The 17,873-nt window shown below is 33.6% G+C and overlaps 1 protein-coding gene across 5 annotated transcripts; it reads right to left on the bottom strand.

The window, feature by feature from the left end:
- Positions 1–3,854: 3,854 nt before the first annotated feature.
- On the bottom strand, positions 3,855–17,618 carry LOC115992464 (probable LRR receptor-like serine/threonine-protein kinase At1g07650). 5 transcript variants are annotated; one of them, XM_031116667.1, is made up of 24 exons: positions 17,358–17,615; positions 13,786–13,978; positions 12,888–12,959; positions 12,736–12,804; positions 12,588–12,659; positions 12,418–12,489; positions 12,216–12,287; positions 12,024–12,095; positions 11,858–11,929; positions 11,658–11,729; positions 11,496–11,567; positions 10,724–10,792; positions 10,163–10,222; positions 9,587–9,655; positions 9,448–9,483; positions 9,304–9,344; positions 8,674–9,050; positions 8,412–8,607; positions 7,947–8,075; positions 7,118–7,236; positions 6,757–6,967; positions 6,411–6,654; positions 5,134–5,284; positions 3,855–4,562 (listed from the first exon to the last, which is right to left on the bottom strand). In XM_031116667.1, the coding sequence occupies exons 1-24, from the start codon at positions 17,464–17,466 to the stop codon at positions 4,371–4,373; spliced, it is 2,841 nt and encodes a 946-aa protein (XP_030972527.1). In that variant the 5' UTR covers positions 17,467–17,615; the 3' UTR covers positions 3,855–4,370. The 5 variants fall into 5 exon arrangements, with proteins under 5 accessions (XP_030972527.1, XP_030972528.1, XP_030972529.1 ...); XM_031116668.1 differs by having other exon boundaries at positions 6,411–6,648; XM_031116669.1 differs by having other exon boundaries at positions 6,411–6,639; positions 17,358–17,614.
- Between the last annotated feature and the right edge of the window lie 255 nt (positions 17,619–17,873).

Raw genomic sequence — 17,873 nt, 5'->3', positions numbered from 1 at the left:
TATTCTCTTTTGGTGAATGGTGAACTGAAGGGCATGATCAAACCTTCCAGAAGGTTACGATGAAGGGATCCCCTTTCTCCTTATTTATTCTTGTTTTGTGTTGAGGGGTTGAATGCTCTTCTGTGACAAGCAACGGTAGGTGGTGATATCCAAGGGTTTTCTCTGTGTAGAAATGGGCCTAAACTAATCCATCTATTTTTTACAGATGATTTTTTGATCTTCTGTAGATCTACCTTGGAGGAATGTGCCAAAATCCAAGAGTTGCTTGCTGTGTATGAAGCGGTTTCAAGTCAGATGATTAACAAGGAGAAAACGTCTTTATTTTTTAGCAAGAACACGGATGAGCAAGCTCATGAGGCAATTAAATTGGCACTCAATGTACTGGCCATCTAACATTATGAGAAATACTTGGGGCTTCCATCTTTTGTCGGTAGAAATAAGAGGGCCTATTTCACACAGGTTATGGAAAGAATCTGGGCTAGAATGCAAGGTTGGAAGGAAAAGCCTTTGTCTCAAGTTGGTAAGGATGTGATGATCAAGGCGATGGTCCAATCTATACCTTCTTACTCTATGGGTGTCTTCAAGATTCCGATTGGTTTGTGCAAAGATATTGAAGTAAGGATTCGTAAGTTTTGGTGGGGTAGTGGTGACTCGAAGAAAATCCAATGGGTCAAGTGGAGCTCTCTCTGCTCCGCAAAATCAATTGGAGGAATGGGTTTTTGGGATCTTCAGAAGTTTAATAATTCTATGTTAGCAAAACAGGTGTGGCGTCTTATTCATCAAAAGAATACACTTCTTTTTAAAGTGTTTAGTGCGAAATCTTTTCCAAATGGTTGTGTTCTTAATGCTCCTATTCACCCAAAATGTTCCTATGCATGGAGAAGTATTTTGCAAGCTCATGATGTCATTAATAAAGGGGCAATTTGGAGAGTTGGGAATGGTGAATTGATTGATATTTGGAGGCATAGGTGGTTGCCTGACCTTACACATGATAAGATTATTTCCCCTAGAGCTAATACCTCTGTGGTTCAGGTTTGTGAATTATTTCTCCCTAACACAAAAATCTGGGATCCAGGTAAATTAGCTCTTTGTTTTATGCCTTGGGAAGCCGAGATAGTGATACAAATCCAGGTATGTGCCGATGGGGAGGAGGATGTGTTGATTTGGCCTCTGACAGCGGATGATGGATATAGTGTTTGAAGTGCCTACCACATGCTTGCTGTTGTCGAGGATTGCCTTGTGCCTAGCTCATCCTTGTTAGCTCATGATCATGCTATTTGGAAGAAGATTTGGAGGGTGAAGGTTCCTAATAAAATCCGGCATTTTATCTAGCATGCAGTGAAAGACTTGCTTCCTACAAAAGTGAACTTGAAGGCTCGGCATTTATTAGTGGACAATGTCTGTAAGGGGTGTAGGGATCACGCGAAGTTGACATTGCATTCTTTGTGGCTTTGTGATCAAGCTCGGGCAGTTTGGTTGTTAGACTCCGAGTTCCAATTTTTGGTCCAGAAAGAGTGCAGGTCATTTGTTGAACTTCTAGAGACTTTATTCAAGGAGGGGTCAAGCTTCAAGGTTGCTTTGTTTGCTACAATCTCTTGGTGCTTATGGCAAAGGCAAAATCGGGTGAGAGTGCGTCAACCTTCATGGCAACTCCATGAGATTGAGGGCAGAGCAAAGGTGATGGTGAGCGAATTCTGGGATGCCAATGATTAAGAGCAGCAGGGGTCTGTTCGTTGCCCTAAAGCTCATTGGTCTCCTCCGCCTGCTGGTACTTACAAAGCTAACTTCGATGCCACGATGTTTGAAGAGTTGAACTGTACAAGCCTTGGTGTTGTTTATCGAGATCACTCAGGTCAAGTTATAGCAACCTTAAGCCAGAAGATTGGTTTACCCCGAACGGTGGAGATGGCTGAAGCTCTGGCAGCAAGAAGAGTTGTGGAGTTCACTAGAGACTTAAGCCTTTTTTATGTTATTTTAGAGGGTGATTGTCTTCGGGTTAAGCAAGCCTTAAATGCTTTGGGGGGCTGCAATACTTTGTATGGTAACATAGTCAATGAGACTAAGAGTTTAGGAGGTGTTTTGAGGTGATGTAGTTTTCAACACATTCGTTAGGACTGGAATAAATTAGCTCATGGTTTAGCTAGGAGAGCAGTTTCATCTGCAGACACTGATGTTTGAGTAGAAGATCTACCTAGGGATTTGGATGTTGTTTTCCAATCCGATTTTTCTTAATGTTTTAATAAAACTACGCTTACATTTTTCTCCAAAAAAAAAAAATTAAAAGTAAACAACTATTTTATATATATATATATATATAATTTTATAAAATTTTGGGCATTTTACTATAGAGGACAAGGCCTTTTTCCCTTGGGGATAAAAACTTTTTAGTGATTGGAGCCTTAGGTCAGCCCTAGCCTTATCAAATCTGTAGATTTTCTACTAAACCTCTTTCCTTCTCCCTCTACACGTGTCTTTCATTCTTTTCTATATGGTTTTGTAGTTTTGATTGTTTGCTCTTGATTCCCTCTTTCTTTTTCTTTTTTCTTTTTTATTTATAAACTTTTTTTAAATTAGTGAATTGGATCGGTTTATAATTATATATATGGGAGGTTGGCGTGGTAAGACTTAAGAGCATTAAAATCCAAAAGCTATAAAAGAAAATAAATTCAACTTATTCCTAACGGGTCTTGAATTCTAGCCATGATAATGAGAGCAATTTGTAGACGAGAGAATTGTTGTAGAGGGGCTTCGGTCAAAACTGATATTTTGGCGTTGCCCAACTTTAGGTCATTGCTACTGCATGGGTCCATATTGAAAGTCTAGTCTTTCTTTTACAATTGTGAACCTATTACACGAAGCACTTTTCAATTGGGCTTTTGTATTGGGCCTAGTAGTAATCAAACTAGTTATTTAAAATGGTTGGTTAATGGGATTATGGGCTCACCATTATATTTATGGGCCTATTGATAGACTTTTGTACACGGTTTTGGAGTCCATAACAAAACTGAAATGTAATGAAAATGAATGATATATTCCTTTTCTAATGTGATGGGGAGTCTATAAACAAGGCCAGCTCAATAAAGTCTGAGGTTTAAATTGATAAATTTTAGTAGAGTCTGTTATATTTAAATATTAATTAAATACATTTATTTATTACTAATCAAACCAATATTAATTTTGACGGGTTAATACTTAAGTATTAACAAAAAAATTATTAATTTCGTATAGAGAATTACATTATATTAAGAATATGTAGTCTTGAATAGTAATTCTATAGCAAAACTTAACAGTTAGAAAAGAATAATTAACTAACACTAGGTCATCTTGACAAAATGATGATACACTAAAAAAAAAAAAAGTGATAGTATGAAATTATCAAGTTGAGGTATCAATTCACAGTTTTGAAGTTTTTTGAGATATTTACATAAATCTTCAGTATTTGTTCCCAAGAGAAGAAAAATTCAAAACTAACAATGTTGTGAATTAAATTAAACCATCCACAACACTTACAGCAAGAATGATTTAGGAAGAAAAGAGTGCATGTTATTGCTTGACAAAATTCATAAGCCACTTTATGCATATCTATGTACACTGCAATTTTTCATGATATTGCAGACTCTCTTCTTAAATTTTTGGTGATAAGATTTGTATATCACCTTAAGTAAGTGTTAATGGAAGAACCTAAGAAATGTAACAGATACAAAACGAATATTTGTAATCACAAATTGGGTTCATTTTCAGTTTTTTATTTGGTTTTAATTCCAAGTAGGCAGATCAACAATTTCCCAAGGCCCAACTGGCTATTCTCATTCTTATGATCCAAGGAAATGAAACTATGAAAGATATCACGTATCTGAACAATATGACCCAGACACATTATCCATTTCTTTACTACACAAAATCAGGAGATACTTGAAACATAAGTCTAGTAACTCATTAAAGGGAAGGAAGTAACAAAATAGGGAGACATTTTAGAAGCTCTAGACTTTTTTTTTTTTTTTTTCATGAACAGCTGTAGACTACACCGTCTATGGGCTTCTAAATAACATAATGCGCCCTTGGCATAGCCATATCTCATATTCAACCGAATCCCATGCAGAGTTGTCATGATGAAATTAAAATCACACTGCTCGTTCTTTTAAATTTTATCATTAACCATAGCTAGAGATAAGTAGCATTCTCCTCATATTACTGAGAGTCGAGATTAATCGAATAGAGATCATGGGCAGATGTAGAAGAAGAGCCAATACATATTGCATTTGATGACTGAAGGAGGTTCTGACTTTCACTTGAGCTTACTCGTAGGGTCTGACATTGGCCTCTAAAGGATTCAAACCTCACATCATTAGCATAAATACTTGCTTCCATGGTCAATTCTTGAACAACTGTTCGTCTTCAAGCATGCTCACTACGGCAGTCATGGTGGGCCTAAGTGCCGCTGATGGATTAATGCATAATAAAGCTACTTTAATCATTATAATTGCCTCTTCTTTACTGAACTCAGACCCCAATTCTGGATCCACCAACTCCATCAAATTCCCTTTTTGTTGTAAGACCATGGCCCAAATTCCCTTTTTGTTGTAAGACCATGGCCTGAAGTGAAAAAAATAAGAGTTTTGGAAGTGAATGAGAACCAAAAAGAAGAAAAAAAAATTTAATGCCCCACAGTAGGCTACCAATTTAAATGATGAAAAAATAATAATAATAATAACAGAATAGCTTTAAAAAAAATTTTGAAATATTGATAAAGCAATTCGTTAACAACATTTTCTATAGTTTCATCCTTTTCACATATTTACCAAATTCAATTCTTTTCCAATGATGAAAATCATTTTAACAAGACATTAAGATATCATCCGCATATCACTTTAATTTCAATGAAGACATACTAGTTATGCAACTTGAACATTGAACATGCAAGCAAAAATATACTACTTTTTTGGCCAAACTCTTGCCTCCCATAGTCAAACAATTTTCAACTGAAATATGTTTTCATGAGGCTTGAGCCTAGGGTGACATAAAGTAGGTTGACCTAGTCAAATGGAGAAGTTCCAAAAGAAGCAAACTTTACCTAGGTTCTATAATGTGCTTTAGCCACAAGTTTCAAAAGAACATGAGAAGGATGTAACATACCCAATCTAGAAGACACAAACAATTCTCGTTAGGTCTATATTTCATATTGTTCTTCCCAGAAATAATTTCCAATGCAACAACTCCAAAACTGTAAACATCTGCTTTATAGGTTAAAAACCCCCATAATGCATATTCTGGTGCCATATAGCCTCTGCAAAACATATGTTAAGTTAAGCTTTGATAATTGGTTCACTAATATGATCCTATGAACTTCTAAATCAACAAGTGCAAAATCTGTCAAGTTTCCAAGCACCAATTTATCCAATTTATGGTTATGCATGCAATCGTGCAATTAACAAAGCCACCATAATTGAGTTTAACTTCATCGTACTACAAATTATGACAAGACAGTGAAAGCAACAATAACAAGTAAATTAAAATAGAAAAATTTTATTTTCTAAACTTTGTAAATTAGATCAAAGTGCTTGAGTTACATGGACCAGGAGCCATGCAATTGAGCAAATAGAAAAGATCTTATATCTGTGTATGCAATAGAAAGGTTGTATCTTGTGCACAAGGTTCCCACTTTTGTGAGGTTTGAGAGAGATGGTTGATAGGGAGCCTTACTCCCCATTTTGGAAAATGATTTCCAGAAAAGAGTATATAATAAATAGTCTAATTTTTAAATTAAAAAAAAAAAAATCAAGACTTTTCCCAGTCATTTATTATGTTGATACAAGTTGTTCTTTGATAATTGGGAAGATTCCCCAAAAGAAAAACGTACTTTGTTAAGATTTGAGCTTACTCAAGGAATGTTGTAACTGGGCCAGCATGTAAAAAAAAAAAAAAAAAAAAAAAAAGAAGGAATGTTGTAAAATGGTTTTTCCTTCTACAAGAAACTTGACATGAATTTATATTGCTTGAGTAATGTGGTAAAAAAAAATATTCAACACTATAAATTAAAGGGTGTCACTTTGTCTTATAGATAAAAAAGCATGAACCCTATTTGATCAATGTGAAACCATGCTGCAAAGAGTTTCTATGAGCATGGTTATGTATCACATGTAGATACCAAATAAATACAAATTAAAGTGTCAAATGTACTTTGGCCAATACTTATCTCATAGTACTTTACAAACTTGTCTATGTGCAAATACTTCATTGAAATAATTACTACCATAGTCTGTGCAGCAACACAGCACTAGAGACCATAAGATCAATATCTATTCACATGAACTCATAGTCAAGATCTATAGAGATGATGAAACAGAAAAGAATAGGAAAAAAAAAACTCAAAAGATAGTAAATAGGGAGCAAAAGAAAGGAAGGCAACTCACATGGTTCCAGCAATTCTAGTGCTGATGTGGGTATTCTCCTCTTCATAAAGCTTGGCCAAACCAAAGTCAGAGATCTTAGGGTTAAAGTCACCATCAAGTAATATATTCGTAGATTTGATGTCTCTATGAACAATTTTCAATGTAGATTCCTCATGTAAGAAAGCCAGACCTCTTGCTATGCCAACACATATTTTCTGCCTTGCAGGCCAGTCCAATTTTAATCGGCCACCTGCAAGACCTAAAACTAATGTTCAGAATCCAATCAATAAAATTCATCAAAAGCATTTTCTCCTCATTCTTCTATTATGAACATAAAATGCATTGTAGGAATAAAACATTAGCTTACCAAACAAGGCATGTGCAAGGCTATTGTTTTCCATATACTCATACACCAACAATAATTGTTCTCTTTCAATACAACATCCAAACAATCTAACAAGATTCGGATGTTGTAAACCAGATACCATGCCTATTTCAGTCACAAATTCACGACTTCCTTGCTTTGATTTTGAAGAAAGTTGCTTAACTGCAATTGTAGTACCATCTAAAAGTATACCCTGCATTAGGAATTGAGAAATATATATTTTCAGGTATGTATTTCATAATATATGTCTACAAATCTCAAGGATCAGGAGACAAATAAAAGGCAAAAGATGAAACACACACACACACACACATTCTATAATAGATAAATAGCTGTTAGATACCTTGTAAACTGATCCAAAACCACCTTCCCCGATCTTATTTGCAGCATTGAAGTTATTAGTGGCAGCTTTTATTTGTTTATATGTAAAAAAACCAGTTTGCAAATCTAATCCTCTTAACTTTGTCAAAGGCATCAGGATAGACGTCAGGCTGCATCTTACAGTATAACAAGACAAATTTTTAACCAAATAGATGCATGCCTCTTGAGTAGTTAGGTATCTTCTTAAAGAATGAGAAGACAAGCAAAAGCCTTTATAGAAGGCACTATGCAGTTGATCACACAAAAGCTTTAAGAGAGAGAGAGAGAGAGAGGGTGTTCAAATATATGAAATGGAACTCAAACCCAAGTTGTCACAACATCTTGTCTTTTGCTTCTTCTCATACTTTTGCACAAAAAGTTTATTAGGAGTGAAAAAATAAATAAATAGCCAAGATATTTTGCAGATAATTAGACATTCACTCAACTACAATTAGCATAAGTCATCCATTTTATGCAGATTTTACAAAATAGCAACGATATGAGTTTTTTGCATGGTTACGTAAGCTCAATTATCACCATTATTAGAACTAAATCACTCCAATCATCATGCATCATCCCAAGATAAGTCATATGCTCATAATCCAGCAATCATTCAGTTGCTTTGCATGGTGTACTTTGGAATGCTGATTCATCTATGGAAGTAGATAGAAAAATTAAATTAAATATTGAACTGCAACAATTTATGAGCCCTTGGAAAATTTTTCTTCACATTGTTCCAACTTCCCACCATAGTTGGAGAAAATGAATACTGTCCTTTATAATTTATATATCAAAATTTCACAATTGACTACCTTTTTCCATTGATATCCTCCCTCCCATACAGACCTTCCACCAAAGAATGCCTAAAATCATAAAAATGAGGAGTAGCACCGAAACTACAGCTCCAACCACAATCTTGCCATCAACAGGGGGACTACGATCTACAGAAAAAGAAACATAGCTAAGAACAGTGATTAAAATTCTGCATTCTGAAATATATGTAGCACAATACAGAAAATAAAAAGGCAAGATTGCAATATATGGCTCAAAGACAAACTAGTGGGGAATGGTGATAAAAAGAAGATGATAAAATGTTTGGATGTCTTCCGTCTAAATGCACTATAAGCTTGTTTTTAGTCTTTCTTTTCAAATTCTAACTGTAGATAATTATGTGGCTTTGCTTCCACCAAATTGCTATGATTACATTGTATGTCAATCAAACCCAAGCATGAAAGAAGCTGGACAACAATAAGATTATCAAACCCCGATACATTTACCAGATTCCACAGAGATAGCTGACACAAGCGGACCATAGATCCCTCTCTTTGGGGCAGCTGTTGTCCCTTTCCCAGCCCAATGAAACCGAATCATCAGAACTTGATTTGTAACAACAGCTGTAAAATTCTTAATGACTGCTTTATCAAGCCCTTGTGCTTCATTTTCAATATTAAAATCTTTCAATGCCAGTTTTTCCTGCAGCAAATTATCAATCAAATCCTCTACTATAACCTATAGAGAAAAATAAATGTGACGGATTACCTGGATATACACATCAAATATCCGCCTCCCAAGACTGTAAGAAGATATAGTGCTTCTGAATACTATCTCTGCAAAGTGAAGTTTCACGGTATAATTTCCATTCGCTAGGCAGCGGGCATAATATGTGATTGAAAGAGGAGATAGTCGTGCACTTGTGTATAGTTGGGAATTTTCCATTGTAAGTATGGATACATTATTTGCTAAATAGTCATTTTGGGTATTGTCAATATCCCAAAAATGACCAGTGTTACTGAATCCCCAATTAGGTTTCACATAAAAATATTTCGCCGGACCAGCTGGGTCTTCATCCCCTTCATATTTCATGCGTCCAATGGTGGTTTCTTTCCCACCACAATTTATATGCAATGAATACAAATCTACATAGAAGCAGCACCACATTAATGACAATCAAATACAGGCAAACACAATAAACAAAAATAAAATTGTCATTGTCTTGTGAATTCATTTTTGTAGCTGTCTTGTGCAAGATGAATTATCTAACCAAGTTCTTTTTCTCATTTTAGAAATAAAGTACCAAAAGAGGAGGCCCCAACAAGATAACTGGAGCATATACCTCATAATTTGATTTGAATATATATATATATATATATATATATATAAAATAATTACCTTGTGAACATGGAGATTCATCCAAGCACTCATGAAGTTCTCTTAATTTGTGCAGTAGATAAATTGTGTCAGTTATCCAAAATCAAAGTGATAAAGGAAAAAAAAAAAAAAAATTCCTTAAAATTTCATAAGTTTGAAGCTTACAAGTTGTCTCTACCAGAAAAGCTTTTGAACAAATTTCTGATGCATTAGAGAAAAAAAAAAAAAAAAACACTTAGTTTTGGAAAACTGGAAAGGTTATAAAGATAGCAAGTGTATTATGCTCAAGAAGGCAGATACTTACAGTGTATCTGGGCAAAGTGATGCAGGAGCAGAACTCTTTGAAAAATTATTGTATGAAATGTCTATATTTCTGTAAGTAAAACATAATTATTAAAGCTCAACATAAATTTGAACAAGTAAAAAGGTAATTTTCAAGAGCATTTTGATAAATTTTTTTATACTAGAAACAATTTATTAAGGACAGAGAATTGTTAAAAAAAGAAATCATTTCAACGTTCTGGAAACAACAACATTGAAAACATGGCCTTTTTAGAATTTAATTTACTGTCATTCAATGCCATCGTTCAAGTCTTTCTTCGTTAGTGGTATGATTGAATGCATGTTGATTGAATGCATGAAACATGCAGTCTGAATCAGCATGCTAAGCTATCTTCCATATTGCATTATTCCTAAATCAACACAACTGGTCTGTCAAATTTAATCCAGCGTCAATTCAAGCTCTTTCCTCCGTGCTTCTCTGGCCAGCTCAAAATCAGCGTCCAGAGTAATGTATATAACATCATGTCAAAACAATTTTAAAAACTCTGTTCTCCACACTATGCAAAATTCATGAAGAATTAAGGAGGGAAACCCATACTTGGTACTACTCTTGATCCAATCTGGAATATTCCCAGTGAGCAAGTTGCTTGTCAAAAACCTATTTAGCAAACAAGACAATATCATTAGTTAAGCACCTAAAGCATAAAGATATATATATATATATATATATATATTTGGATGAATCAAAATAAGAATTTATAGCTGGAAGAATTGTACAATGTGAACACAATAGGCTTAACAGCCTAGACTACCAAAAAGTCAAGCTATCCACTACTATAGCAGGAAGCAGCCAGAACTAACTATTACATAATACTCTACTTTCTGTTGTAACGTCCTGGTTATATAAGGGTCCTTTTAGGTTTACATAAAAGGATATAGCGGATGGAGAGGATTCTAGTTTTAGGTTTATTTGGTGATTAGGGGTTGTGATAGAGATAAATGCTAATAATTGACCTTGCACATTAACCCATGGACATCGGCCAAAAAGCCAAGCTGTGTTACGAATCTGTAATTTGTTAATGTTTTAGCTCCTTATTAATTGTGAGTTTGAATTTACTCTATAATTGAACCTAATTAAGGGTTTGGTTGTGAAGCTTACATGTATTCCAACCTTGCTAGACCACCTAAATCTGGAACAGTTCCCTCCAATTTGCTGAAGCTGAGATCTCTGCAAGAAGGTAACAATGTAGATGTCATCATAGCAGAGAAGAAGGTTTACAAAATGACTGTTCTGCTGAACACCAAATGTGCACAAGTAAAAAAAAGCATGAATAAAAATAATTTTGAAAAAAGATAAAGTATTTTAACAACCAATTAGAGATATTCCAAATATGTTCATTAAACATTGTAGATGCATCTTGTAACAGGTTTTATTAACAACTTTAATTAGAATTTTTTGCATTACTTTTCTTTATCTAGTGAAGAAAATGCCACACAAACAGACAAGTGACCAAAGTTGGCATCATTCATAGGTATCTTAAGGTAGCTAATGCATCATTTATAGATCATCATCAAATGATAGCGATGTTCTGACTTCAGCATCCGTTTGATGACATCAACACTGACAGGCGCAGGCACGGTCACCAAGCTTCGATGACCACAGAGTTTGATTGTCAGCCCCTGATTAATTCTATGGACTGATTGATTAAACCCTAATCCTTTCCACTCTCTCTCTCTCTCTCTATATATATTTTTTTTTCTTCCTCTTTGTTTTCTCTTCACCCTAATCTTTCATTTTTTTCAACTCAACTTAATATCATGCTCTAATAAGGGTTCTATCCAATTATAGGGATCTGCACTATGCACTTCAAACATTTTTTAGTAAAAGATGAAAAATAAAAAGGGAAAAAGATAAAGGACAGGAGAAGTACAAAATCTGAAGTTGTTTCAAATCTGAAATATTAGGAGGGATTGGTCCATAGATATTACAGCTCCTCAACAACCTGAAATTTATACAGAATTCATGTAAGGAAAACTGATCCGAACAGTGTATTATTCTAATTTATACCATCTACAACAAAATAATGACATACAATCTGCTCATGTTTGTCATGCCATGCAAGGATGGAAATTTTGAACCTTCTCCAAATAAATCACTAATTCGTCTGAATAGAGTTGCATCATCAATAACTGTCAGGCTCTTTAGATATAAATACTATAAATTTAAAATCACATGAATGTATCTTAGAGGTTAAGCAACTCAAGAACTGTTAACTTAGAAGGCAGAACTCACAGCTCAGTTAAAGTACTCAAGGCAGAAATGCTAGGAGGAATGGGCCCCTCAAGACCACTAGCTTGGATCTCTCTGTTAACAAAACAGCTCAAACAAATAGAGATCACACCTAAAACCTTTACTTAAAAAAGAGATTTAGAAAACAATGTAGAAGAAAAGCCCGTACAATTTCTGAAGTTGTTTCCAAGTTCCAAAAATGTCAGGTATCCTTCCAGTGAAGTAGTTACTACTAATTCTACTGCACATGGCCCAAAATGGAAACAAGATTGAACAAAATACAAACCCCAAAGATTAGCTTTCAAATGAAAATACCAAAATTACTATTAGAACACCTATGGAATCAATACCACCAACTTACAATTCTGTTAATTTGTTTAGATTACTGAGAGTGACTGGCAACTTTCCTATGAGATTGTTAGCACTAAGAATGCTGCAGTCACCAAAAGGAAACTTCAGACAATTTCAATTGTTAAGTGATTAAGAAAACCAATGAGAATTTAGAGATGACCAATCAAATGTGATTTGAAAAATTAAATAAAAGAAAAGAAAGAAACACTAACAGGTACTCCAAGTTAACCAAATTTCCAAGCTCAGGGGGGACAAATCCAGAAAACTGATTGCTCTCTATGCTCCTGAATATAATCTTAAATATTATAGCTAGAGCAAATGAAAATGACATAATTTTACTGTCTAAATGATTGAGAGAAAGAAAGATACGAAAAGAGCATACATTATTTTAAGAGTGGTAATGTTTCCCAAGTAGGTTGGAATTGGTCCTGATAAGTTGTTCGTGGAGATGGACCTGCAGTGAATTCATTTAAATCAGTAAGAATGTGCACTTATTGGCTGATTTGGACTTGAACTCAGAAGTCACTTACAGATATTCCAACTGCATAGAAGCCCATTCTTGTGGTATATTACCACTGAGGTAGTTAGCATTGAGATCACTACAATCAAGAGGAAATTGTTCAAAGAAACTTAATCCAATTTTCAGGTACGAAGTAAAACAAATAATAGTTACTCTCCTTACATAATCTTCAGGTGGTGTAGTTTTGCAAGAGCTGGTGGAAGTATACCAGCAAGACCCTGCGCTCTAAGAAATCTGTATAACAAGGATTTTTACAGGAGAAAAATTAAATACAATCTGAATTTTCAGACCTGCAACACCAACCTTCAAACTTAAATCCACTAGAACACGAGTCAATTTCAAGTATTTATGCCTAAAGAAAACATTTGCTAGCTCAAAAGTAAATCAGAATCCAACCAAATGTGAAACATTTGATTCACATTTGAACGAACTTGGAGCAAGGTGAAAGTGCATAGATTAGAATACCACAAATGTCTAGCTCTCTTGAGCACCTTCACAATGCCAATGCATACTATAACCAGAACCTGTATCTTGGCATGAGGTTACATACATACATCTTTTTTGAAGTTACAACAATGTAGAGTGTTATGATCCTAGTCTTAGGCACCCTTCTCTTGCAAGTCAATTTTCAGAAATGAATTCTACCCATGTGTTTGTATTATTTGGTATAAGAGACACAATATCGAGTAATGTGACACATAAGTACATAATAATCAAGCCTTGACCCCCATTCGGTCATCTTTCTTGTCTCCTATTGCTTTAAGGATTAAAAAGCTGAACTTTAGTTAGGAAAATTGTTTTTTTTTTTTTTTTTTAAACTAATGCCTGTAGCACTGCTTCAAGTGTAAATGCACTGCGCACTCTTTCCTTAGTTTGGATTTTAAATAAACAGATAAATCAATCAATCAATAAGAGTAAGCTTAGTAATACCACGTGCAACAAATGTATTGTATCCATTATGATAGTCTACCAAGGTTCCGGTAGTACACGTCATGTGGGGTGCCATTTTTTTTTTTTTAGCAAAAAAATAAAAAAATAAAAAAAAAGTAGTAGTACGTACATTTGAACAACGTGGCATACACCATCGTTAGTATGGTTGCAATCGCAGATGAGAGTATTGTTGAAGTCGAACGGCTGATTTGAATTGACTTGTGTTGTTGTCCAGTTTTGGTCATGACTACTAGTGCACGGGTCCACTTTGAAATTCCAGTCTCTCTTTCCCAATTGAGGAGCAATTTCACGAAGGGCACTAACTGCATAGAGTTAATTAAACTAGCAGTGTAGAATCTCTAAAATTTTAGTCAAACAAAAAGAGTGCAATTGTAATTGAGGGGGCTCACGGTGCTGTCGTTCGCAGCCCAGCCGATCACTGCCGCCTATACCGCTCAAGCGCCACAATTTTTTTTTTTTTTTTTTGGGGGATAATCTGGCGCTTTGGACTTGGTATATGATATGTATTCTGCATTGGGCTTTTTAATTGGGCCTATTGGTATAGCCAGCCCAGTTATCTAAACCAGTCACATTAACGACACTTCTTTCATTTTCTTTTAGAAACAAACACAAATGAGGGATAGAGAATAGTTGAATTTTTTTTTTCAAAATAGCATCAATTTTCAAACAATTTTATTAGTTAGTACGGATTCAAAACTATTTAGGAAACTAACATCTCGAATACAACAAACTCGATTTTGGAGTGCAAAAATCGAGTTCATTGAACTCGGTTTCATTTAAATTGAAATTGAGTCTTATAGACTCGATTTCTCAGTCATGCCTTTTTCTGTTAGCAACACACTCCATTTCTCCCTCACTCAGATCACTTCATCATTTCTTCCCTTTGCCTATCTTTCTCTGTCTCTCGCTCACTCTAACGAGGCAACAACTCTCTCTGTCTCTTTCAAGAATCAAGAAACCCAAAGACCCAAAGAGAGAAACATCAACAACAAGAATCAAGAAACCCACCCAAAGATCCAGAGAGAAACATCAACAAACTCCGTCGCCGCCACCTAGGTTCAATCACCACCACCTCCTAGAGCCTTCGTTGTTGCCGCCTACGTTTGATCTCTCTGGTTTGTTTTTTCTGTCTTCATGGTTTGGGTTTGACTTCATGGGTTTCTAGTTGTGAGTGAGATACGAGTCTGTAATGGAGTGTAACAAAAAAAGGCATGGATGAGAAATCGAGTCTGTAAGGCTCGATTTCAATTTAAATGAAATTGAGTTCTACAAACTTGATTTTTATGCCATGATCCTGAAATCGAGTTCAATGAACTTGACTTAGCACTCCCAAAATCGAGTCTATTACATTCGAGATGTTAGTTTCCTAAATTATTTTGAAAACGTGCTAACTAACAAAATTGTTTGAAAATTAATGTTATTTTGAAAAAAAAAAATTCGAGAATAGTTTCTCACAATCAAATTTCGAAATTTTTTATTACTAAAGTATCAAACCTGACTCTTCTATATTTATATTTATTTTTAGTATTAAATTTCAAAAAAAATTCTTGAAAATAATTGTTAAGACAAATTTGAGGTTATAAAGTTGATAAATAAATTAAAAATGTTATGTCCAAAATATTTCCACAACAATTTTACAACAAATCTTAAGTGATAGGTTGTTATTAGTGGACAAAAATAATAATTTATGTGGTGGATTCAAATTAGAATTAATAACATCTTACTACCTAGGATTTGTTGTAAAAACATTGTGAACGTGTCACTTCTCTAAATAAACCCCCCCTCCCCCACAAGCAGGCATAATAGAATAGTTAGGCAAAGTCGCCAATATCATTTTGTTCTTGCATATCGATAGATTGTAAGTTGCTTCCAACCATTCAAATTTTCATTTTTTCAAGATCCATTACTTGATTTTGCACGCTCTGCTCCCAAAATGTAAGTCTCAATGCAAATTTAAAATTCCAATAGGACCAATACTTTGAAAATGCTATAATTTTTTGCTTGTCTTTTTCTTCGTATAACTTTCAGCGGAATCAAAAGGTTGAAAAAAGTTAGTAAAATACTAAAATACTAAAATACGCATATTATATCATATATTACGCATAAGTACATTTTAGAGATATTATTATTATTATTTTGATAACTCGATGGTTGGAGAGTGAGGATTTAAACTCCTGAATGTATATATTTTTTTAAATATTAAAAGATGCCAACTAGTTGAATTACAAAATTCTTAACGAAATACTTTATTACTAAATGTTTGATTATATCTTATCAAATTATATTGAGATTATATAAACAAGCTACTAAGTTAGAATATAAATGTTTCTCAAAAAAAAAAATGGAATATAAATAAATAACTTAACATAGATAGTTCTTTTAATTGTTTAAGTTTGTAATTCACATATAAATCTTTTTTTTTTTTCATTTCCATTAAAATCTTCAATTAAATGAAAGATATCCATATCTTGTATCATGTATATATATTTTGCCTCTTATAATACTAACTATGAGTTAGACCATCAACCTATACTTTTTAAAATAAATGTAAATTTGCTGTCTATCTAATTAAGATTATATAGTACTAATCATTAGAAAAAATATCTTTGGCATTATGGTTGGAGATTGGAGTGTGATAAATGTCTATTAGGGAGTTTTTTTTCTTTTCTTTTCTTGTTTTTTTGCACTGCAATAAGCCAAGTGAATATATCACATATGTATGAAGCTTAATTGGGTAAATCTTTGATAATTGAATAAGAAATCTGGAGTTCAATTCTCACCTACAATAAAAACTAATTGGAGTTTTAGTCTAATAATAAAAAACCATCATAAAAAATGGATGTCATGAGTTGAAATCTCTCAAAAAAAAGTTGTAATATTTTAATTTCTACATTTTTTTATTTTAATACTTTATGTTAAGTTGGGTTTAGTGTGTGTGAATATATATATTCTATTTTCTGTCCATATAACATCTTGAAACCCATGTAGATCAATAATAATGTTGTGGATGAAATTTGAAACATTTGAGAATAGGACACGTTCTCAAATGTCCACATGCAAGGAAAATATGTATTATTAGACTAAGACACCAATCGGTTTTTAGTGTAGGCGAAAATTGAATCCCAAATCTCTTAGACTTTACTAATTGAGCTAACTAAAACCTATTAAGAGTGTTACAACTTAATTGTAGGTTCTCAAGGATAACATTATCTCCCTAATTAGCCATTCAAAAAGAAAAAAATTCAAACCATTTTTAGCAGAAAAAAAAGGTTCTCGATTTTTTGACCCTTTTTTTAATCTTTTTTTTTTACAAGTAATAAGTTAATTCATGGACATGTAATTAATGGTATCTTGTGGCCACATTTCTCATATATGTAGTCAGTGTCCCCTTCCAAAATAAAAATAAAAATCTTGTTTACTTAGAAAACAAAATAAATAAATATATATATATATATATATTAAAAATCTTATTAACTAAGAAAATACGCGAATGACTTATGCATTGTATCAAATTATTCATGTGTCTTTACTTTAGTTTTCAATTGTTTCTCAATATATTTTATTAAGACTCAAAAATGTTAAATTTATTATAATAATTAAAAGAATGGTTAATTAGGGAGATAATTTTATAGATAGTAATGCTATAAAAACGAGAAAATGAAAGAAGAAGAGTCTTCTTACCTTCATCGTCAGCAAGATGCCCTGCTTGTGCTTTGACTTCGATGCATAGAAGAAGAACGAGCTTAATGAGTGTCAGACTGATTCTTGAATTTTGAGCTTGCCTTGGCATCTTCTACTTCAAAGACTTAATTGGTGTTCCTTGAGGTTTGTATTGTACGTTTGCAGGACTTGTATGAAGAGGATGAAGGGCAGCTTTTCTTGACAGAAAGAGATTAATGAATAGGGACTTGGTTTTGTAAATTAAGTTGAGTGGCAATTTATAATTAGATTGTCTTCGGATAACTTTTTTTTTTTCTAATTTGTTTTATTATTTAAATTATTTTTATTACTATTCACAGACCAAATACACTTTTGATATTGTTTATAAGTTTCAGTATACTGTATCAACTAAGATATTTCTTTACCATTGATGACAAAGACGTAGCTTTCAAATCATTCATGTACTACTTTTGCATGCCAGCTGAAATTATGGATTTTTTTCTTTTTTATATCAACTAAGATATTTCTTTGCCATTG

Source organism: Quercus lobata, chromosome 5 (genome assembly GCF_001633185.2).
Source record: "Quercus lobata isolate SW786 chromosome 5, ValleyOak3.0 Primary Assembly, whole genome shotgun sequence".
NCBI lineage: Eukaryota > Viridiplantae > Streptophyta > Magnoliopsida > Fagales > Fagaceae > Quercus > Quercus lobata.
The sequence above is the reverse complement of the archived record's forward strand: the minus strand, read 5'-3'. Positions and strand labels throughout refer to the sequence as shown.

Excerpts from the sequence above, each read along its gene's own strand:
- LOC115992464 (XM_031116667.1), bottom strand. The coding sequence starts at position 17,466 with ATGCCAAGGCAAGCTCAAAATTCAAGAATCAGTCTGACACTCATTAAG. Across the intron at positions 9,484-9,586 it reads TCACTTTGCCCAGATACACT|AAATTTGTTCAAAAGCTTTT; the intron begins GTAAGTATCTGC and ends CTAATGCATCAG. Across the intron at positions 6,968-7,117 it reads GTTTTGGATCAGTTTACAAG|GGTATACTTTTAGATGGTAC; the intron begins GTATCTAACAGC and ends TTCCTAATGCAG.